This window comes from Dendropsophus ebraccatus, chromosome 1, assembly GCF_027789765.1.
Source record: "Dendropsophus ebraccatus isolate aDenEbr1 chromosome 1, aDenEbr1.pat, whole genome shotgun sequence".
Taxonomy (NCBI): Eukaryota; Metazoa; Chordata; class Amphibia; order Anura; family Hylidae; genus Dendropsophus; species Dendropsophus ebraccatus.
Window position 1 is genome coordinate 95,202,833 of NC_091454.1, and position 23,918 is coordinate 95,226,750.

Here is a 23,918-nt window from a genome sequence, read left to right on the forward strand (position 1 = left end):
GGGCAATCTGGAGGGGGTTACGGGCAATCTGGAGGGGGTTACAGGCAACGTGCGGTGGTTACGGGCAACGTGCGGTGGTTACGGGCAACGTGCGGTGGTTACGGGCAACGTGCGGTGGTTACGGGTAATCTGGGGAGGGGTAAGGGGTAATTTGGGAGTAAACTGCAATTATTACTATAATAAAAAGTGTGTGTTTTATTTTTTTGTATGTTTGTCACTTTTTGTACTTTACATATTCATTTTCACAGTATTACTATGATTACTGTGATATTTTCTATCTCAGTAATCATAGTTCAGTGACAGAGACCAAATTGGTCTCTGTCACTTTAAATTTTCAGAGTTGGCTGGTTGTGAAGCGCATGCGCACTTCATAACCAGCCAGGACGTCGAGGAGGAAGGAGCTCCGTGGATCCGGTGAGTAAATGGGGAAGGGGGGGTGACTGGGGGACGGGGGTGACAGGGGGGGTGGGGGGCGACTTGGGGGGTGGGGGGACATCACTTTTTATCCCCTGTCACCAATCATTTATGGTGACAGGGGATAAAAAGTGCCGGGAGCACATGGCACAAGCGATCAGCGGTATATAGTATATACCGCTGATCGCTTGTACCGGGACCCCACAGGGGGGTCCCCGATGACTGCCCCATGCTCTCCGCTACCTCCGGTGGCGGATAGCATGGGACTTTCATTCATTTTAACTCTTTCATCGCTGTGAACCGACGTTAGTCGGTTCACAGCGATGGCGGCGGCCATCTTGGAAATGATGGCCGCCGGGGGAGGGGGGTTAGTTATCGGGGCACTAGGGGGGTCTGATCTGAGGTCTGGGGGACACTTATTTCATCTCCCCCCGCCGTAGATTCACGGCGGGGGGAGATGAAAGGCGGCGGCAGCACCGGTAATCCTCTTTACCGACGGTCGCCGCTATAACGTTAATAGCGGCGATCGTCGGTAAGGGGGGGGGCCGGGACGGACCCCACACACTGCCCCAACCCCTCAGCTACCTCCGGTAGCCGGGGGGATGGGGCGGGGGCCGTCCCGGACCCGCAGCCTTATTCTCTGCCATCGCCGTAAAAAGCTGATGGCAGCAGAATAAGGCCCATTAGTGACCGCCGTAGAAAGCCGTATCGGCGGTCCCTAAGGGGTTAAATTTTACTAGAAAAAACCTTTAAAGCGACTCTGTACCCACAATCTGACCCCCCCCCCCCCCCAAACCACTTGTACCTTTGGATACCTGCTTTTAATCCAATATCTGTCCTGCAGTCTGTTTGTCAGGTGAGGCAGTTATTGTCCTAAAAAATAATTTTTAAACTTACAGCCCGTGCGTGCCCTATGGGAGTGGCCTAGATTGTGTATGCATTAGGCTGGAAAACCCTCTCTGTCTCTCCCCACCACCCTCTTCATCATTAGGAATGCCACTGGAACATTTTCTCCATGCTAAACATTGCACAGGTGCTTAACGATCATGCCCATGTGCCGGGCTGACACAGCTGACGAATAGTAGGCAATCTGCCTGGAGCATTCCTAATGATGAGGACGGGGAGGAGGGGCAGAGAGGGTGTGCCAGCCTAACGCATACACAATCTAGGCCACTCCCGTAGGGTACGGGGATGGCAATTTAAAAGTGTTTTTTAGGACAATAACTGCATCACCAGCCGAACTGACCCCAGGACAGATCTTGGATTAAAAGCAGCTATCTGAAGGTACAAGCGGTTTGGGGGGAAGGGGGGTCAGACTGTGGGTACAGAGTCGCTTTAACAGGAATCTGTCAGCACTGGGCCCTGACACGCCTCATGGCTCCTTTCTCCTCCCTATTCTTCATGAATAATCAATGCTGCCAAGCCTCTTGTTCGTTCAGCTGTCAGCCAGTGTCTCTGATTGCAACTCAGTCCTCTAGGCAGTCCTCTATGTCTGAAAGAAACACTCAGATATAGTTAAATCTCTAAGCCCAAATGTGTTGGAGCTGTGGTCTAGGGGTAAATCACCTGTCTAGAGACCACCAGCAGTAGTGTCTTTGATTTGAATCCTCAGATGGAACTTAAATATTATTGTGCATTTTTTATTTTTTCTCATTATTGTATCATTTATCAAAGTGCAAAGAATCTGCAATCAGATCCACATTAGTTTAGAATAAAAAAAAACATATTTATATTGTTTTTTTCCCCTCATCATTGTATTAAAAATTACTGTAAAAACTAAATGGGACCTGATTGGAATTTTTTTTGCTATTTAAAAATAATACACTAATGAGAATAAAGTAAAAATTAAATTATTATGTTTAATTTCCATTAGGGATTCAAACCAAAAAAACTACTGCTGGTGGGCTCTAAACAGGGGATTTACCCCAAGACCACAGCTCCAACACATTTGACTCAGAGATTCTATATCTGAGTGTTTCTTTCAGACATAAACTGCCTACAGAGAACTGAGCTACTATCAGAGACACTGGCTGACAGCTGAGCGAGCAGGCAGCATTGATTATTCATGAAGAAGAGAGAGGAGGAAAGAGTGGTGAGGTGTGCAAGAGTGTGGCACAAACACTGAGCTACAACTCCTCTTTGACTCTTCATTACAGTAGGAGATGCAAGATTGTGCATAATCCACTTCATGGACAAATTACCAAAAGGTACCCTGCTCACTAGGGGACTGCCAACTACAGCACACTGTCAGCACCTCAGGTAGGGCCTTAGGCTATGTTCCTACAAGGTCTTTTTAGGCAAAAAAACTGCCATCTTTTGATAATGAAAGTTGCAAATAATAATTAAAAAAATGTTTTGGGAACATCCTTACAATTATAGTACCAGACATGTAAGAAAAAACAACTAGATGCTCATATACGTTGACATACAGAGACACAAATACATTGATTCACATTTATACACAAAAATTTCCTTCCTTACACTGCCATGCACTGGCTACAGACACCCTAAGGCTAGGTTCACACAACGTCCAATAAACGGTCGTTTTTTATATTTTAAAAAACGGCCGTTTTTGCCTTTATTAACTGACTGCAATGGCAATGCATTGAAGTCAATGGGTGGACGGACGTCCAATGCACACAACGCATTGAAAAACAGCTGTTTTGCCGTTGTTTTTTAACGGCCGTTGTTTGACGTTGTGTGAACCTAGCCATACACTGCCATATACTGACTTCAGACACATTTACACTGACATACACAGTGCAGGCACCCTTAGGCTATTTTCACACAACGTCTTTTCATCTCCGTTTAAAATGACGTCCGTCATTTTAAGTCTAAAATAACGTACGTTATTTAGCAGCCTGACCTCCCCGTAGTGCACCGACGGGTGTTTGTACATAATACTAGTTTGAAATTACTAATTGGACTTTGGCCTAATTGAAAAGTCCATTGAATTTAATAGTAAAAACTGAGACAGAGCGGTGACAAAAGGAAAACTGTGTGTACTAAAAATAAAAAACGTCCGCTGTTTGCAAAAGACGCCCGAAAATAATGATCAGGTTCATTATTTTGACGCCCGCGGCAAAAACATCCGTTATTCAATACGCTGTGTGCATTGGACGTCTGTCTTCCCATTGACTTCAATGCATTGCATTGCAGTCAGTTAAATCTCAGCAAAAACGGACATTATTTTAAATATAAAAATCGGACGCCTTTTTAATATTTTTGACGTTGTGTGAACATAGCCTTACTCTGACTAGAAACCCTTATTCTGCCATGCACTGGCTACAAGCATACAAATAAACAAATATTCACACCCTTCCACTAACATGCATTGAGTACAGACACCCTTGCACTGACAAAAACTGACTAAAGACACCCTTACACTGTCATTCACTGACTAAAACACACATACACACAAATATTAACACCTTTACACTGCCATGCATACTAATACAGACACACTTAGGGGGAAGTTTATCAAAGGGTGTAAAATTTAGACTGGTGCAAACTGCCTACAGCAACCAATCACAGCTCCTCTTTCCTTTCAGCACTGCCTAAAGCTGAGCTGTGATTGGTTGCTGTGGGTGGTTTGCACCAGTCTAAATTTTACACCCGTTGATAAATGTCCCCCTTAGTCTTATCTAATGTGCTGCAGTCTCCTCACTTTATTCTCCCTCCATCTCTGGACATCTGAACTGGGGGCACGGCACAAGCATCTTGGCAAACAACTTACAGTCCTCCATGTGCCTTCTGTGCTTTGTAGTCTGCTGTGCTGTGAGGATCCTTCCCCCTCCACTAAGTCCCGACAGAAGGAGGAGGCTTAATGAAGTACAAACAGCATAAAATGAATGTAATGCTGCACATCCTCCAATCCTTTCACAAATGCCAGTGTCTCCTCCTCTTCATATCTAAGAGACGCTGTGGCCAAGTAACAAATGTGGTATAATCAGACACTGACCTGCGTTGTATGGCACAGCCTTTTGAAAGTAGCGGCTGTGATGTATAGGAAGGATGATATGCAGAATAGCTGGGTCAGGTGGAAGACAGGATCGGTCCTTGAAAGGGATTGTCCCCTCGGGCATTTGCCTGGATGCCAGATGGTCAGTCTTGCCCTAGTAATGTGTATGTGTGACGAATAGACTTTTCACAATTTGTTAGAGTGAACTATGCAGTGTGAGTCCAGGCACAATGAATTACATTAAAGCCACTTACAGTTAATTTTGAAGCACTCCACCCGAATGAAATGAATCCTTAATCCTTCATTATCTTCATGGGTTTATAGCACACTGAGAAAAATAAATAAAATCGTATAATTGTTACCTACGTTAATGACAGATTTAGGAAGCTTTCAGTTGAAATAAAAATTTAGTTCATGCATAGCCACATTGCACTCTAGTAAGGAATTAATATCAAATTATGACTGGGGAGGGGGCAGGAGGAAATACTGTAGGAGCTGGCCTCCAACATTGATTGTTGCTTGCAAAGCAGGAAGCGTGCTTGAATTCTATAATTCATGGACTTTAACCCCTTCCCTCTGCAGGCTGTACTGGCACGTCTTCCTGGGGGGGGGGGTTTAGAGGGGGCAGCGTAGCTGCATTAAAAATGTCCTATGCACCCCGGTGTCTAGTGGCCGTATATTCCCCCCCCGCGATAGGGGTGGGGGGTGAGGAGATCCTGTATACTGAGCCGGCCGGGGCTCAGCGTCGGAATGACGCTGATCCCGGCTCTGCAGCAGACCGGTATAATAGAGCACCGATCTGATGTATCATTACTCTACTATATTGATCTAGAAGTCCCCCAGGGGAATTTAAAAAAGTGTTTTTTTTTTTATAAAAATCCTCTCCCCTAATAAAAGTCAGAATCAGCCCCCCTTTTCCCATTTTATAAATATAAAAAAATAAATAAATTAACATATTTAGTATTGCCGCGTGCATAATCACCTGAAAAATTAAATTATAACATTCCTGATCTTTCACGGTAAACGGCATAAGTGCAAAAAAATTCCAAAGTGCAAAATTGCGCATTTTTGGTCGCATCAAATCCAGAAACATTGTGATAAAAAGCGATCAAAAAGTCACATGTAGGCAAGTAAGGTACCAATAGAAAGTACACATCATGGCACAAAAAATTACACCTCACTCAGTCCCATAGACCAAAGGATGAAAGCATTATAAGGATGGTAATAGAGCACTTTTAAGGAAGATTTAGTTTTTTTTTTTAAAGTTTTTAATTTTTTAAAAGCTGTCAAATAAAATAAAAGTTATGTAAGTTGCATATCGTTCTAATCATTTCGGTTTGAGGAACATAGATAACAAGTCAGTTTTACCATAGGGCACATGGCATAAATACAAAACCACCCCAAATAAGAAATATTGCGTTTTATTTTTTATTTCACAGCGCATATCATTTTTTTTCTGGCTTCGCAGCATATTTTATGCAAAAAGTAAGTCTGCCACTGCAAATAACAATTAGTGGCGCAAAAATACGGGCTCATGTGGGTCTGTAGGTGAAAAATGCAAGCGCTATGGCCTTTTAAACACGAGGGTGTAAAAATGAAAACACAAAAATGAAAATTGTTCAGGGAGGGAAGAGGTTAAGGTCTCTATATCTGACTTCAGTGTCCAGTGTTTCTTTATTTAGAGGATTGGTCACTGTAATCTGGTATTTGTGCTTTTGGAACATCTTGGGACAGGATAAGCCATAGCTGTACTATAGTTATCATTACCTGAGCAAACATGGTCAAATGATTCTGTTGGTAAACAAAGTTTACCTTTATTCATCAGTAGTGTTTGCACTCAGTATTTAGGAACAGTACAATCCCCAATTTTATGCTACAGTATAAGGCTGGTTTCACACGCTGTAACTGTGCGGCTGTATTTTTTATGCGGCTGTAAATGTGCGGGTGAAACTACGGCCGTGGGAAAAAATAGACATGCGGCTCAAAACATACGGTCATTTACTTGGAAATCTGGTTCAACTAAAAATAACAAATAAAATGTTAAGAAAGTGATGGAAACACCTCTGGATGCATCTGGGAAAGCAGGGAACACAGTTTACATGACTCGCTATTACCGGGGTTTGCGATCCTCTGCACTATAGCCGATGTCTCTCATGGTTAATATATTGAATTAATAAAACACATTTTCTGTCTAATAAAGTCCCTTTTATTGTTCAATAATTAAATGTAAACGATTCCATCATTTTGCAATTAAATATACTGTTAAAATAAATATATATATAAATAAATGTATATTTATATATATATTTATTTTTTGACAGTATATTTAATTGCACAATGATGGATTCGTTAGAATTAAATTATTGAACAAAGAAACTGTATTTATTTAAACGAAAATGTGTTTTATTCATTAAATATTAATTAGTACAGGAAGCACTATAAGCCGGTAATTCATATGCCGGCAATAGAGCATTCTGTACTAATCATCACTTTACTTTAATGAAAACATCAAATGTTTCTTCTAATAATGCTATTGTCATAACATAATTAGAAGAAACATTTAGAATTATATGTGCGCTCAGCTGATTGGCTGTTCGGCTGAGCGCACATATAATGAGCCGGTCCGCAGTACAGTGACTTCATTGTGCTGCGGACCAGCGAAGAGGACACATCGGGGTGAGTATAGAGCTCTCCCCACCCCCTCCCCGGCACTGCACCCCTCCCAGCAAGGAAGGGGGGGTCACTTAACCCCTTCCTTGCTGGGATGGGTGCAGTCTGACATCAGTCTGGCCCCCCGGGGGTTAAGGGGGATGCAGTACATCCTCCCTTAACCCCTTGGGGGTCAGACTGTAAGCAGCGATCTGTAAAGATGCTGCATACTGTAAGGAGCACAACACCGCTCACAATGATGGGTGTTGTGCTCCTGTTTGTGTGTTTTTTGTGTGTTTCTCCCTTTTTGTTTTTCAGATATCGGTATCCTGTGGATTACGTCGGATTCCATGGACTACGTCGATGACCAGCGGTTGTTCTTTGAATTTGTTTTAATAAAATGGTCAATGAGGGGTGTGGGGGTGTTTTTATTTGAATAAAAAAATTTGTAAACTTGTGTCTTGTCTTTATTTCTTTACTTTATAGACTTAGTAGTGGAAGCCGTCTAATAGACGGAATCCATTACTAAGTTGGGGCCTAGTGTTAGCCGGTATAAAATGGCTAACACTAACCCCCCATTATTACCCCAGTACCCAATGCCACCAGGGGTACTGGGAAGAGCCGGGTGCCAGTGGTCCCGGAGCGTCAAAATTGGCGCTCCTGGACCGGGCGGCAGCAGGCTGGTAAGATTTAGGCTGGGGAGGGCCTAAACCAATGGCTCTTCCCACCCTGGTGTTACCAGGCTGCTGTCGTTTGGTTTTTAACCCGGCTGGTTATAAAAATAGGGGGGACCCTATGCGTTTTTTTTTTAAATAAATAAATAATTAAAAAAAAACGCATAGGGTCCCCCCTATTTTTATAACCAGCCGGGTTTAAAACCAAACGACAGCAGCCTGGTAACACCAGGGTGGGAAGAGCCATTGGTTTAGGCCCTCCCCAGCCTAAATCTTACCAGCCTGCTGCCGCCCGGTCCAGGAGCGCCAATATTGACGCTCCGGGACCACTGGCACCCGGCTCTTCCCAGTACCCCTGGTGGCATTGGGTACTGGGGTAATAATGGGGGGTTAGTGTTAGCCATTTTATACCGGCTAACACTAGGCCCCAACTTAGTAATGGATTCCGTCTATTAGACGGCTTCCACTACTAAGTCTATAAAGTAAAGAAATAAAGACAAGACACAAGTTTACAAATTTTTTTATTCAAATAAAAACACCCCCACAACCCTCATTGACCATTTTATTAAAAAAAAATTCAAAGAACAACCGCTGGTCATCGACGTAGTCCATGGAATCCGACGTAATCCCCAGGATACCGATATCTGAAAAACAAAAAGGGAGAAACACACAAAACACACAAACAGGAGCACAACACCCATCATTGTGAGCGGTGTTGTGCTCCTTACAGTATGCAGCATCTTTACAGATCGCTGCTTACAGTCTGACCCCCAAGGGGTTAAGGGAGGATGTATTGCATCCCCCTTAACCCCTTGGGGGCCAGACTGATGTCAGACTGCACCCACCCCAGAAAGGAAGGGGTTAACTGACCCCCCCTTCCTTGCTGGGAGGGGTGCAGTGCCGGGGAGGGGGTGGGGAGAGCTCTATACTCACCCCGATGTGTCCTCTTCGCTGGTCCGCAGCACAATGAAGTGACTGTACTGCGGACCGGCTCATTATATGTGCGCTCAGCCGAACAGCCAATCAGCTGAGCGCACATATAATTCTAAATGTTTCTTCTAATAATGTTATTGTCATAACATAATTAGAAGAAACATTTGATGTTTTCATTAAAGTAAAGTGATGATTAGTACAGAAAGCTCTATTACCGGGAATATGAATTACCGGCTTATAGTGCTTCCTGTACTAATTAATATTTAATGAATAAAACACATTTTCTTGGAAATAAATTCAGTTTCGTTTGTCAATAATTTAATTCTAACGAATCCATCATTGTGCAATTAAATATAATGTCAAAAAATAAATATATAGATAAATATACATTTATTTATATATCTATTTTTTTTAACAGTATATTTAATTGCAAAATGATGGATTCGTTAGAAATAAATTATTGATCAACGAAAGTGTCTTGATTACAAATAAAATGTCTTTGATTAATTTAATATAGTAACTATTAGAGGCATCGGCATTCGGCATCATTCCCGGCTATTTTTGAAGTACTTTGTACGGACCGCCTGTCAATCCTCGGCCGCATATTCAGCCGCAAATAATGGTCTTGTTCATTTTTTACGGGTCCGTTTACGATAGGGCCGTAGATTCATACATAGTGTGCACTGTGCAGCCGCATATCCTATACTTCACAGCATACACACGAACCCTCAAATATACGGGCGCACTATTACATCCGTACATACGGCCGCACTATTACTACGTGTGAAACAAGGGTAAGAGTAGTATTTTTGTTTATTTTAAATTATGGATATTTTGTTTTATTAACTATTTTTATTGCCATTGGATCGGGAAGGAATTTTCTCCCTGGATTGGGACAATTGTCATCTGCCTCATAGGGGTTTTTACCTTCCTCTGGATCAACACAGTAGGGTTTCCCTAGGTTGAACCTGATGGACTCTTGTCTTCTTTGAACCTTATTAACTATGTTCCTATGTTACTATGAAAGTTCTTTCATTTTCCAATAAAGCTGTCAATGTTGGCACATTCCATGTTGTAGGTACGAAATCTTTCAAAGTTAAATGATATTTTATTTTATGATTTTGTTGCAAAAAGTTTACCAATGTAATCTACTATTTGTTGGTTGCAGATATTATTCTACATAAATTTCAAGATGATGTCACTAGTAGACCCATTTTTTCATTGTTTCAAATTCACCTTACTTATAAATTAAGAACAATCTTTTAACCAACTTCAATTTGGCTTTTTAGGAATATGTATACCGTGTGGATCCAGCTTCTAATTTGGGCTTAACCTCAGATGCCATCCGCAGTTATCGCATTGGTGAAGTAGTTAGATCAAATAACACAGAAGTGCCTGAAATGTTACCTTGTGGTTATCTGGTTGGAGATAATAATGTTATCACTGTGAATCTAAAAGGTAATGTGTTACTATGTGCTATAAAAAGGTGCCAAAACGTTTCCCAATTCTACCGCACATTAAGAAAATAATTAGTTGGTTTAAACTGAGAGTAGAAAGTCTTCAGAACAGATTTATGAAATAGCTTGCCCCACACTGATACATCTGGTGCATTTGAAGTCTGTCTACAATCAAGCAATTTGCACCTATTTTTGGGTGAATAATTGGATTTTTCTCCAAGTTCTATTAATGAACTGCTATTGGACGGGTGAATATTTTTTTTTTTTTTTTTTAATCTGCCTGTTTTGAGTATTCACCCAAAAATTTGGATAATCCAGGATTTTTGCCAAATCTGTAATTTTGGAAAAGAAACAGGAAAAAACGCGGCATAGGCGCCTCGTGTAAAACCTTAAGAGGAAAGAAGGACCAGATATGTAAGAGAGCCGCTCACCTGGGCTTGATGCATATCACCCCAAGACATCCACTGGCATCCAGGAGTGTAAATATGCTTGAAAACGCTTTGCGGATCCAAAAGTGTATAACGGCCAAACACTAAAACAAGGGCTGCTAAGCCGGGATGCTCCCAGAAGGGGCCTGTATGCATCAGAAGTAAAAAAAAGTTGTACAAAAAAGCTATGGTACTCACAGTGCCAGCACTGACCAAATAAAGTGCCTATGCAGGTCCAATAGGAAGAAAAGTGAATTTATTGTTTAACATAAGCACAGTGTAAAGTGTTTCAGGAGTGTGTACCTCCTTCATCAGATACAAATCAGTGCATAACAAGTAATGATATAACTTTAGTTTAAGTAAGCAGTAAAAGCCCGCCAAAACCAGCCTTCCGGCCTTTTGGGGGTGTTGCTATAGTAAACAGTAAACATAATGGTAAACACACACACACACACACACACATATATATATATATATATCAATATGTAGAAAATATTTGCAAGGTATTTCTAACAGTGGGTAAACACTACATGTTGGTAAACACTACATATTTGTTACTAGTATACATATAAATATAGTTTCAGACCTAATAGGCTGTTTTCTTACGGTACTTAGCGCTACAGGGCAGTCACAGAGTGCAAAATGGGAGGTACTTACTGAGTAATAGTGAGGGAACGAGAGATGTATCAGCTGCTGCTCGCTCAATGTGACGTGAGGGCTATGATATGAAGTGCTATAGCTCTCAAGCAGAGCTGAAAAGGGGCGGAGTAATTAGAGAAGGATAAGCACTTTATTAAGTCAGTGCTGGCACTGTGAGTACTGTAGCTTTTTGCACAATTATTTTTCAAATTTGTAATTTGTGACTACTTCTGTCCAGTACCCGGTATATGTGCATGCACAATTTTTGTGAATATTCTTAGGATATTCAATTCTCAAATGTATAAATACTTTGTCAAATTAGCCCAGTTTGGCTGGGTAAAAAACAGACAAATACTCCCACGTTTTAGACTTGTAAATGTCCCCCATGGTTTTATTCAATTTTTTTTTTTTTTAGAGAGAGTGTAAACTAAAACCTTAAAATACACATTATCATCCTCATATAGTTTTTTTAAAAAAAAAATCAATGTCAGTTCTGCAATATTTTACTTTATCAGTGTTGTTTGTAATGAATGCTCACTGAATGCAATTATATATATTTCTAAAGCTAAATCTAAAGTTATTTGCTTTGAGGATTGCAATAATTTAATGTGTATGCAGCATTTTATGTCTGGTAGTAAACATAACATCATTTTGAAGAGCTGAATCATAGTCAACTATGATTTTTCTTTACTAGGTGTCGAAGAAAACAGCTTGGACAGTTTTGTGTTTGATACCCTTATTCCTAAACCAATTACTCAGCGTTACTTTAATTTATTGATGGAACATCACAGAATTATATTATCTGGACCCAGTGGAACAGGAAAGACATATCTGGCTAACAAACTTGCAGAGTATGTTGTAAATAAAAGTGGCAGAAAGAAAATTGAGGAAGCAGTTGCAACCTTTAATGTGGATCACAAATCAAGTAAAGTGAGTAAGCAAAAACACTTTTATGAATCCGTTCCAAAGGCTCAGAACAAGAAAAGCATATCATCTTATGCAACCCTTCATAATCAGCAACATACTATTCAAAACATTATACTTAATGCTAAATCTAGTCTGTGCACAGAAATATGCCAGAAATCTACAGAGTCTAACAGACAGTGAGAAGGATGCACCACACTTGTTAAGATGCCTGTGCTACTTTATGCATCTGGTGCATCTTGCATTAGCGTACTGTAATTTAAAAACCTAAATCAACAGGGGATGTGAAATAAAGCAAGTTTGCAATTTACATAACTTTTTTTTCTTTAGTTAGGATGATTACAAAGCTATACTGAAATCCGATTGGTCTTGTACTAGTTGCAAAAAGAAAGACTCACAGAGAAGGCAGTGATATTAAAGACGCAATAAGTCATGACATTCTGTCCTGCCCGGGACTTCCTGCCTTTTAGTCTCTTTTTTTAACCAGCACAAGACTAAAAAGCTGCCTTCAGGAGACTCGACCTGGATACAAGTAAGTATAGCTTTGTTTTAAACCATAGCAATACAAAATATTGAATGTAAATTACTAACATTCTTTATTGCACATCCCTGTCGATTTAGATTTAAAGTTATAACAACAGTGACACTTTAACACACGTTGACACACCACAGAGCCTATGTACTGGCGGGCTGCAGCAGTGCTGACACATTTACCCCTCTGACCTTGAGTGTACAGTGACTCTTTTAAGACTGGCATGTGAAATGGTGGTCTTAAAGGGGATGTCCAGCATTACACAACTTTTAATATACTGCTGCTGTTATATAGAAAACATAAAATAACCTATGCTTACCTCTCTGCACCCTCCCAGTGTCCTCCTATGGGTCTCCAGTTTCTAGCCCACTTACTGAAATGGGACAGTGTCACAGCCAGTGATTGGCAGAGTTGGCTGTCACTCCTGAGACGAGTTCATCTCGGTAGTGGAGGCAGCTGTGATCAGTGGAGGATACTGGAAACTCTAGGACACTGGGGAAGCGCAGAGATGTACAGTAAGTATCAGTTTTTTTTATATATATAACAGCAGCAGTATATTAAAAGTTGTTTAACACCAGACAAACCCTTTAATGAAACCCTTCCTTTTGTTTATAAAAAGAACCTGGTATAATGTAATCTACACCTTTTTATTGTCATTGCTATACGTGTTTTCCATCTGATCTAGATCTTTTTAGTAGCTTTCAAATATTTTTTTCCCTACAACGTACACATAGGTCTGGTTTATGCTCAAGAATTTTATGCAGCTTCTCTTCTTTATTGCATGTTTATGTAGCCAGTGTTTAGCCATATCTTATTCTTTTTTCCTCTTTCTTTCAGATCATCTTTTTTTCTTTCATGTTTTGTTAGTAATGGCATAGTTATTAACTTTTGTTTTTTAGGAGTTGCGGCAGTATTTGGCCAATCTTGCAGATCAGTGCAGTGCTGACAATGATACTGACCCCCCACTTGTGATAATCCTGGATAATCTTCATCATATAGGATCTCTTAGTGATATCTTCAATGGATTCCTAAACTGTAAATATAGCAAATGGTAATAATTGAGTAATAAAAATATTACCTATTTGTTTTGGGTTTTTTTGTTTGGCAAATATTTAAAATTTTCAATAAAAAAACAATGTACAACAACAAAGGGGCTGTTTACCAGAAACAATGCTGTTCTTGTTTATGAGCTGTGTCTGGTATGCAAGCATTTTTTCCATTTCTATGACTGGTGTTTAATCCCTTCATGACTGGATTTTTTGGGGACTTTCGTGACTGGAGCAAAAAGTAATCTTTTGTATTGCCCCATTCCAAGGCTATGTTCATGCAGAGTAAAATAAAACCAAACTACAACAGTAAGATAGGTATAAAATGAAATGTTTTGAATTCCATAATGTTCCACATTAAAGTCTATTGAAAAGCACTGTATCGCTCCTCTCCGAGTGCCCGGATTCAGTCGTAGGAAACTGGGAGAAGTTTCTCAGTACTGGATCCAACTCTTCTCAGCACCCGAGGAGGAGCTGCACTGAGTTAAAAGGCAGCAAGCTGAGGAGCAGATTGCAGATATAACGAAGCGCTTTGCTTTGTTGCTGTAAATTTGTATACTGTGCTGGGGACGCCCTGTGACATCATTGCTGACATCATGGGCTTCTCCAACAACTGCCCGCATTGCGAAGCTGAGCTTTGCCTTCAGCAGCACAACACTCAATATGGTTAGTTCAGTGGATTTTTGGTGGAATTAGAGGGTGGTTGTTAATTAAATGTATTCTGAGCAGAGACTGGTTACAAGTGGTGTGCCACAAGGGTCAATCCTGGGTCCTATTCTTTTTAATATGTTTGTAAGTGACAAATGAGAAGGTTTGGTAGGTAAAGTTTGTCTGTTTTGTCTGAGGGGAGGGAGACAAAAGCAGGAGACAAAGAAAAGCGCATACTCCTCAGAATTGCTTTATATTGTCTTTCATGCTGCTACAGCCTCTGAGGGTATTCCAGTAGTGCAGGATCACCTCTTTTCTGTGTGTATCCTAATGTGTACAGTCACTGCAGAAATATAACAGCTTTAATTGATAAAGAAATTTATGCTGATTGTTTGTCTAGTTAACTAGTTTATAATTTATATATTTTGAGTGTTGTTTATATAAGCAATTTTAATTTTAACTAGGTCTGTTTAATACTATAATTTTTTCTTCCAGCCCATACATTATTGGAACAATGAATCAAAGTATTTTGTCTTCACCAAATTTAGAATTACACCACAATTTCAGGTAATATTGTTCTCTAAAATACACTATTTGTCTCTAATGATAATTAAATAATTATTTATCATATGAATTAAATTACCAAATTGTTGTTATAAAGAAAAATAAAATAGTTCCTTAGATACCAATAGCTGAATATTTTTTGAGTCTGGCTCAGTGATCCTTATGATTATACATTAAGGACTTCAGTGTATTGTATGTTCAAGTGCAATACTTACGCTGTTTTTTTTTTTCTAATCATCATTATTTGTAGGTGGGTGCTATGTGCTAACCACATGGATCCAGTTAAAGGTTTTCTTGGAAGATACTTGAGAAGAAAGCTTATTGAAATAGAAATAGGAAAAAGTTTGAGAAACAATGACCTCATTAAGATAATAGAATGGATTCCCAAGGCATGGCACCATCTCAATAATTTTCTGGAGACACATAGTTCCTCTGATGTCACAATTGGTAATACACTTTTCTAAGCATCACTCGTTTGTTTAAAGCCAAGTACATTAAATGTCTCTGCCAAAATGTAATGCACCAAACAGTACATGTTTCCATGACTTCCAGTTTTACATGTAAGTGTCTTCTAGACACTATTCAGCCCTAATGAGAGGGCTTGGCCTACTGGAAAGAGTGTGTAGCTTTGCTGCATGGGGACATGACATAGCGTTACATGCACAAACATTTCTGTACAATTCTGTTGTGAAAGTATACTAGGTGTTAGGTTTGACTAGACAGTCTAAGATACACCAGATTTCCAAATAGCAGAACCACTTTTTCAAATGCATATGGTGCATTTGTAGACTTTTTTTTTCATGACAAAATGTACTTAATGCTAGAAATACATTTTGGTTGATACATTAATTAGAGATTAGCACAACTCAAGCATGCTGGAGTCTGTCCTGACCTGGAAGTCTTGGCATATTTTACTATACAGGTTTTAGTTTAATACTCAGTTTACCCTTAAATTATGCTGTTCAGAACCCTGTAATTTATCATCATAAAAGAAGTGGACATAAACATAGATAATATTATTAAAACATTGTACAATCCCTTTACTCTCAATCCCCCCAAGACATGCAGAGGACTGCCTCCAAGTTAAACTGAATATCCCACCATGCTCTGACAGCTATACTCTACAGTGTGACTGGAGATGACTATTATGTAATCTCATATGAGCAGAAGACTAAGCCAGGATAAACACTTAAGGGACTTTTCTGGTCTCAGGACTTGACAGATTATACATGAATGGCCTTATCTAAGGATTTGCTTTTACTATGCTTTCAAGGAAAACACATTTATATCCTGTATACACTCATATAGGTAGCATTGCAACCTTAACATAATATACATTGAATACCAGGTCTTTGAAAAATTGTAAATTAAAGTATCTTTACCCATGTGTGTTTTCAACATAAGGCCGTGTTCACACTATGTATGACACCGGCCGTTCTGTTACCTGACTGGGTCACAAAATGGCCGGTGTCAGTGAAGGTCATACCGACCGGTACTGCATTAAGGACGATCTTAATTTCTGTTGAACTGGGATGCGGGCGCATGTCAGTTTTCCGGGCGGCTGGTTGGAGTCTCGGCTAGAGTGTATTCTATGGAGGAGATTTATCAAACTGGTGTAAATTAGAATTGGCCCAGTTGCCCCTAACAACCAATCACATTCCACTTTCCACTCTTTCCTCACAGAGTCTTTGGAAAATGAAAGGTGGAATCTAAATGGTTGCTAGTGCAACTGAGCCAGTTCTACTTTACACCAGTTTGATAAATCTCCCTCTATGTGTGTACACTTCGGCCAGGATTCTATTCATTCACATAGAATGTATCTTTTGCATTAATTTAGGCCGTTGTTACAAATTGATGTAAAAGATACGTTGTATAAACATTGCCTAATACTGTATGTATTTTTTATTTTTTGTTATCTGTACTCTCTTGTAATTTCTTCATTTTATATTATGGAGGTTGCTTAGGCACATGTTGGGTGTCTTTTTGCTTTGATACACTATGAATATGTTTTAGGCTCTGCCATTTAAACCATTATGCAATTTATGTTATATTGGTCATTGTGACTTGCCTACTTCTTCCTGCAGTGAATCCTCTGCGCTGCTGTGGTTTATTGAAAAGATCCCATTTAAGCAGCCCGATTCTGTTACCCCTTACAAGGAGGTGTGGACTTTTTTGGCAGGGAACTCCTATGTTGCTACCCTTATAAATGTCACTGTTGGCAGCTGCTGATGTGGCTTTAGTGCAATACCAAAGGCTGTAGCAGATTTGTTGTCAATCCGGCAGAAGGCCATGGCTGGCAGAACTTGTGCAGATACAGGAGACTGACAGAAGGTCAGGGCAGGTGGTACACACTCCGCAGACACAAATCAGGGCAGGTTACAGAACATTAGTCAAATAACTAGCATGGTCAATACAGGAAAAGCAGAAATTAAATACATAATTTGAAGCTCAACAAACTACATACTTGCTTTGGTGCTGATGGCAGAGTTTCTTAGTAGACATAGAAGATGCTAGTTTGAAGGCATGCAAAGTGCATCATACACTGGCCTTTTAAACCTAAAGGAACCAGCATGTGTGTTCTCCAACCAAGCAGCAGAGCAGTGATGATTGGAAGCCTGTCACCGCTAAAAGAGCATAGCAGCCAGGTGGAGTGTGGAGCAGGGAAGAAGCATTAAATCGATAGGGACCATGTCGTTTCATACCCTATATATTTATAATCTTTGAATTTTATATTTATTTACTATGCATGAAACTGGTTACCATGCTTGTTATATAATGGCCACTACTATGGGGTTTATATTTTGCTATGCTGTCTGTACACTGTTATACATTTTATATATACATATAAGCACCTGTTGCGTCAGTTTGCCTTTTTCTTTTTTTGTCAAAGGAACTCTCTGTAATGTGTTTTTTGTTTCTTGACCCTTTGTCTTATTTGCTCCTGTCTGTTTAACCACCTTACAATCCAATCTGAAACACTGGAACTTGTTCAATTTTTTATGTGAGACACATGAAAGGTTGCTGAAATCTAGATAAGCTGCATCTATTGCTCCACACTGATCTATTATCTTAATCATCCAGTCAAAAAATCAATTTCAAGGTTTAAGTAATATGATCTCCTTTTGCTGCAAGTCACTGGACTTTGGATTCTAAACAATTCTTTCTTTCAAGTGTTATTTTCTTTATTTACACTTTTGAAAACAAGGTCACTGGCTTATAGCTTTGAGCCGCATACAGATTATTTATACCTTAAGGCTGGGTTCACACACAGTAAATTAAAAAAAAAAAATACGGAAAAATATGGACGGTCTTATTTAATTACGGGCGGTATTCTATACAGTTTGTGCACTGCCGAAAATTTCCCATTGACTTTAATAGAGTGGATTAAAAATGTGGCCTTATTTTTACCTTAAAATTTTGGCCACATTTTACTGTTATTTTACGGTGTGTGAACATATCCGAACGATCATCAAATCAATCAAATTCTGAAAAGAAAAGCCTTGTTTGATCCATTTAAATATTCTTAGCTGCAAAAAAAAATTGCTCCATGCATACTAAAAGGGCAGACTAGATGGATCCGGTGTTTTTTTTCTACCAGGGTTTTTTTTTTCTATGTTTCTATGTCAACATTTAGGAGTAGGCCCACAATTTGATATAGATCAGATCTTCTGCACAAAGGTAAATAGTTGTGCTACATAGCTGAAATCTATCAGTTTTTCTTTTTTTCTTCAAAAAGAACAATGTGTCTCTTCATCCTTTTGGCAAGGTAGTTTCTGCTTTAGCCATGATTACACCCATGCTTTGAACCATTTTTCTATTAGGCTGGTCTCACACTACTCTTTATTCATCCGTTTTCCATTGACTTTTGATAGATTTTTTTTATGTACACAAAAACTTAGCAGACCTTATTTTTGTGTACGTTAAAAAAATTGATGCGTTTTGATCCTTTTTTTTATAATGGAGGTCAATATATTATTATTATTATTATTATATCGTAACATTTAAATACATAACACTTTGGTTACAACCATATTAAGCAGAAAAACAAGTCAATATACTGCAGTAGCTCATCCATCATCGCTCTCCTGCTCCAGAACCAGGAGTCATTAGAGTGGTCCCTATTGCCACCCTAATAATTTATGGTTTGGGCACTATGAAACTGATGGCAGGTTTCCTTTCATTTACTCTGTTTTCTACAGTTGTCTTCTTTATATCAGGCAATCCATAAATAATGTCATCGATATAAGCTGGTTTAGAACAATTTTTTCTGTATTACATAAAAATTTGGTCTTGGACTTTCCCCCTTAGTATTAACAAAATTGGCATCAGAAAATGCTGTCCTATTTAGGCTTTTATATTATTAGTTTACTATAGTCTTAATGGCTGTTACACAACTGCTTAGTATGCTATTTAGTATAAAAGCTCAGTGGACCTATAATGATATTTTGCAACTATGTATAAATGAATTATCTTTCATAGACTCTACAAGTTGCCATTTTACACTGACACTGGGTATGGAACCCTCTTAGGCTATGTTCACACAACATCAAAAATAGACAAAAAGGTGGCCAATTTTGATATTTAAAATAACGTCTGTTTTTCTCCGCAATTTAACTGACTGCAATGACAATGCATTGAAGTCAATGGGAAGTCGGACGACCAATGCACACAATGTATCTAATAACGGACGTTTTACCCGCGGACGTCAAAATAATGAACATGATCATTATTTTAAGCCGTCTTTTGCAAACAGTGGACGTTTTTGATTAGTTGTGTACAGACAGTTTTTCTTTCTCCACCGTTCTCTGTCCGTTTTTACTATTAACCCCTTTGTGCTGCAGCTAGTTTTGGCCTTAATGACCAGGCTAATTTTTCAAAATCTGACCTGTCTCACTTTATGCTCTTATAGCTCAGTGATGCTTTAACGTATGCTAGCGATTCTGAGATTGTTTTTTCGTGACATATGGCACTTTATGTTAGTGGCAAAATTTGGTCACTACTTTGTGTGTTTTTTGTGAAAAACATCAAAATATCATGAAAAATAAAAAAAATTTGCATTTTATGAACTTTGAAATTCTCTGCTTCTAAAAAAAGAAAGTCGTAGCACATAAATTAGTTACTAAGTCACATTACCAATATGTCTTCTTTATTCTGGCATAATTTGGTAAACATATTTTACTTTTTTAGGGTGTTATGGGGCTTAGAAATTTATCAGCAAATTATCACATTTTCGTGAAACTGATTTTTTTAGGGACCAGTTCTTTTTTTAAATGGATTTAGAAGTCTGGTATCCTGAAACCCCCCATAAGTGACCCCATTTTGGAAACTACACACCTTAAAGAATTAATCTAGGGGTATAATGAGCAATTTAACCCTACAGGGGCTGGAGGAAAGTATTCACAATTAGGCAGTAAAAAAATGGAAAATTTTAATTTTCCAATAATATATACGTTTAGATTAAAGTTTCTCATTTTCAAAAGGAATATGAGACAAAAAGCACCCCAAAATTTGTAATGCAGGTTCTCTTGAGTACAACGGTACCCCATATGTGGGCGTAAACCACTGTATGGGCACACAGCAGGGCTCAGAAGGAAGGGAGCGCCAATTAGCTTTTCCAATGCAGATTTTGCTGAAGAAGTTTCTGAGCGCCAGGTGCGTTTGTAGTGCCCCTGTAGTGTCAGCAGAGAGAAAACCCCCCATAAGTCACCCCATTTTGGAAAGTACACCCCTCAAAGAATTCATCTTGGTGTGTGGTGACCATTTTGACCCCACAGGTATTACAGGAAAGTATTCAAAAGAAGACAGTAAAAATGAAAAACTCAAATTCTTCCAATAATATGTTCGTTTAGTTTGAAATTTCTCAATTTAACGAGGAACAAGAGGAAAAAAGTACCCCAAAATTTGTAACGCAGATTCTCCTGAGTACAATGGTACCCCATATGTGGGCATAAACCACTGTATGGGCACACAGGAGGGCTCAGAAGGGAAGGAGCGCCAATTAGCTTTTTCAATGCAGATTTTGCTGCAGAAGTTTCCGAGCGCCAGGTGCGTTTGCAGAGCCCCTGTAGTGCCAGCGGAGTAAAATCTCGCCATAAGTCACTCCATTTTGGAAAGTGCACCCCTCAAAGTATTCATCTTGGTGTGTGGTGACCATTTTGACCCCACAGGTATTAGAGGAAAGTATTCAAAAGTAGACAGTAAAAATGAAAAACTCAAATTTTTCCAATATTATGTTCTTTTAGTTTGAAATTTCTCAATTTCACGAGGAAAAAGAGGAAAAAAGTACCACAAAATTTGTAACGCAGGTTCTCCTGAGTACAATGGTACCCCATATGTGGGCGTAAACCACTGTATGGGCACACAGGAGGGCTCAAAAGGGAAGGAGCGCCAATTAGCTTTTTCAATGCAGATTTTGCTGAAGAAGTTTCCGAGTGCCAGGTGCGTTTGCAGAGCCCCTGTAGTGTCCGCAGAGTAAAATCTCCCAATAAGTCACTCCATTTTGGAAAGTGCACCCCTCATAGAATTTATTTTGGGGTGTGGTGAGCATTTTGACCCCACAGGTATTTGAGGAAAGTATTCAAAAGTAGACAGTAAAAATGAAAAACTCGAATTTTTCCAATAATATGTTCCTTTAGTTTGAAATTTCTCAATTTCACGAGGAACAGGAGAGAAATGTCACCCCAATATATGTAAAGCAGGTTCTCCTGAGTAGAACGGTACCCCATATGTGGGCATAAACCACTGCATGGGCACACAGCCGGGCTCAGAAGGGAAGGAGCGCCAATTAGCATTTCCAGTGCAGATTTTTCTGAAGAAGTTTCTGAGCGCCAGGTGCGTTTGCTGAGCCCCTGTAGTGTCAGCAGAATAGATTCCCCCCAAAAGTCACCACATTTTGGAAAGAGCACCCCTCAAAGAATTCATCTTGGTGTGTGGTGACCATTTTTACCCCACAGGTATTAGAGGAAAGTATTCAAAATTGGCCAGTAAAAATGAAAAACTCGAATTTTTCCAATAATATGTTGGTTTAGTTTGAAATTTCTCAATTTGACGAGGAACAGGAGAGAAAACGTACCCCAAAATCTGTAACGCAGGTTCTCCTGAGTAAAACGGTACCCCATATGTGGGCATAAACCACTGTACGGGCACACAGCAGGGCTCAGAAGGGAAGGAGCGCCAATTTACAGGAGCAAAACCGCAGCTAGTAATGGTTATTAGAATAGCGCAGTTACTAAAATAAAATAAAAAAAATGAGATTACAGGTAATGTGGGGTGGTTACGGGCAACCAGGGGTGGTTACGGGCAACCTGAGGTGGTTACAGGTAATCTGGGGTGGTTACGGACAACATGGGGTGGTCACGGGCAACCTGCTGTGGTTACAGGCAACGTGGGGTGGTTACAGGCAATGTGGGGTGGTTACGGGCAACGTGTGGTGGTTATGGGCAACATGTGGTGGTCACGGGCAACCTGCTGTGGTTACGGCAACGTGGGCTGGTTACAGGCAACGTGGGCTGGTTACAGGCAACGTGGGCTGGTTACAGGCAACGTGGGCTGGTAACGGGCAACGTGGGCTGGTTACGGGCAACCTGCTGTGCTTACAGACAATCTGGGATGGTTACGGGAAACGTGGGGTGGTTACGGGCAACCTGCAGTGCTTACAGACAATCTGGGGTGGATACGGGCAACGTGGGGTGGTTACGGGCAACCTGCAGTGCTTACAGACAATCTGGGGTGGTTACGGGCAACGTGGGCTGGTTACGGGCAACCTGCAATGCTTACAGACAATCTGGGGTGGTTACAGGCAACGTGGGGTGGTTACGCGCAACCTGCAGTGCTTACTGACAATCTGGGGTGCTTACGGGCAACGTGGGGTGGTTACGGGCAATGTGGGGTGGTTACGGATAAACTGAAGTTCTTATAGGCAATCTGGGGTGGGTACCTGTAATCTGACATGGGCACCGCAATCTGGAGGGGGTCATTGGCAATTTGGGGTGGTCAGAGGCGACGTGTGGTGGTCAGAGGCGACGTGCGGTGGTCAGAGGCGACGTGCGGTGGTCAGAGGCGACGTGCGGTGGTCAGAGGCATCGTGGCGTGGTCAGAGGCATCGTGGCGTGGTCAGAGGCAACGCGCGGTGGTTACGTGCAATCTGGGGGGGTTACATGTAATCTGGCATGATTACGGGGAACCTGGGGGGGTTATGTGCAACCTGGAAGGGTTACAGACAATCTGGGATTGTTACTGATAAACTGAAGTGCTTATAGGTAATCTGGGGTGGGTACATGTAATTTGGGGTGGTTACGGGCAATCTGGAGGGGGTCACTGGCAATTTGCGGTGGTTACGGGCAACGTGCGGTGGTTACGGGCAACGTGCGGTGGTTACGGGCAACGTGCGGTGGTTACGGGCAACGTGCGGTGGTTACGGGCAACGTGCGGTGGTTACGGGTAATCTGGGGAGGGGTTAGGGGTAATTTGGGAGTAAACTGCAATTATTACTATAATAAAAAGTGTGTGTTTTATTTTTTTGTATGTTTGTCACTTTTTGTACTTTACATATTCATTTTCACTGTATTACTATGATTACTGTGATATTTTCTATCACAGTAATCATAGTTCAGTGACAGAGACCAAATTGGTCTCTGTCACTTTAAATTTTCAGAGCTTGGCTGGTTGTGAAGCGCATGCGCACTTCATAACCAGCCAGGACGTCGAGGAGGAAGGAGCTCCGTGGGTTCCGGTGAGTATATGGGGAAGGGGGGGTGACTGGGGGACGGGGGTGACAGGGGGGGTGACAGGGGGGGTGACAGGGGGGGTGGGGGGACATCACTTTTTATCCCCTGTCACCAATCATTTATGGTGACAGGGGATAAAAAGTGCCAGGAGCACATGGTACAAGCGATCAGCGGTATATAGTATATACCGCTGATCGCTTGTACCGGGACCCCACAGGGGGGTCCCCGATGACTGCCCCATGCTCTCCGCTACCTCCGGTGGCGGAGAGCATGGGGCTTTCATTCATTTTAACTTTTTAATCGCTGTGAACCGACGTTAGTCG

The 23,918-nt window shown here is 40.6% G+C and overlaps 1 protein-coding gene across 9 annotated transcripts in view; it reads left to right on the plus strand.

Annotated features, from left to right (window-relative positions):
• The window catches only part of NAV3 (neuron navigator 3), a 344,164-nt gene that overhangs the window by 310,252 nt on the left and 9,994 nt on the right, over positions 1–23,918 (plus strand). For all 9 annotated transcript variants that reach the window (XM_069975584.1, XM_069975530.1, XM_069975540.1 and 6 more), the window contains 5 exons: positions 9,921–10,089; positions 11,850–12,085; positions 13,511–13,662; positions 14,801–14,872; positions 15,120–15,316. In XM_069975584.1, the coding sequence (XP_069831685.1) occupies positions 9,921–10,089; positions 11,850–12,085; positions 13,511–13,662; positions 14,801–14,872; positions 15,120–15,316 (826 nt within the window). The remainder of the gene's footprint in view (positions 1–9,920; positions 10,090–11,849; positions 12,086–13,510; positions 13,663–14,800; positions 14,873–15,119; positions 15,317–23,918) is intronic.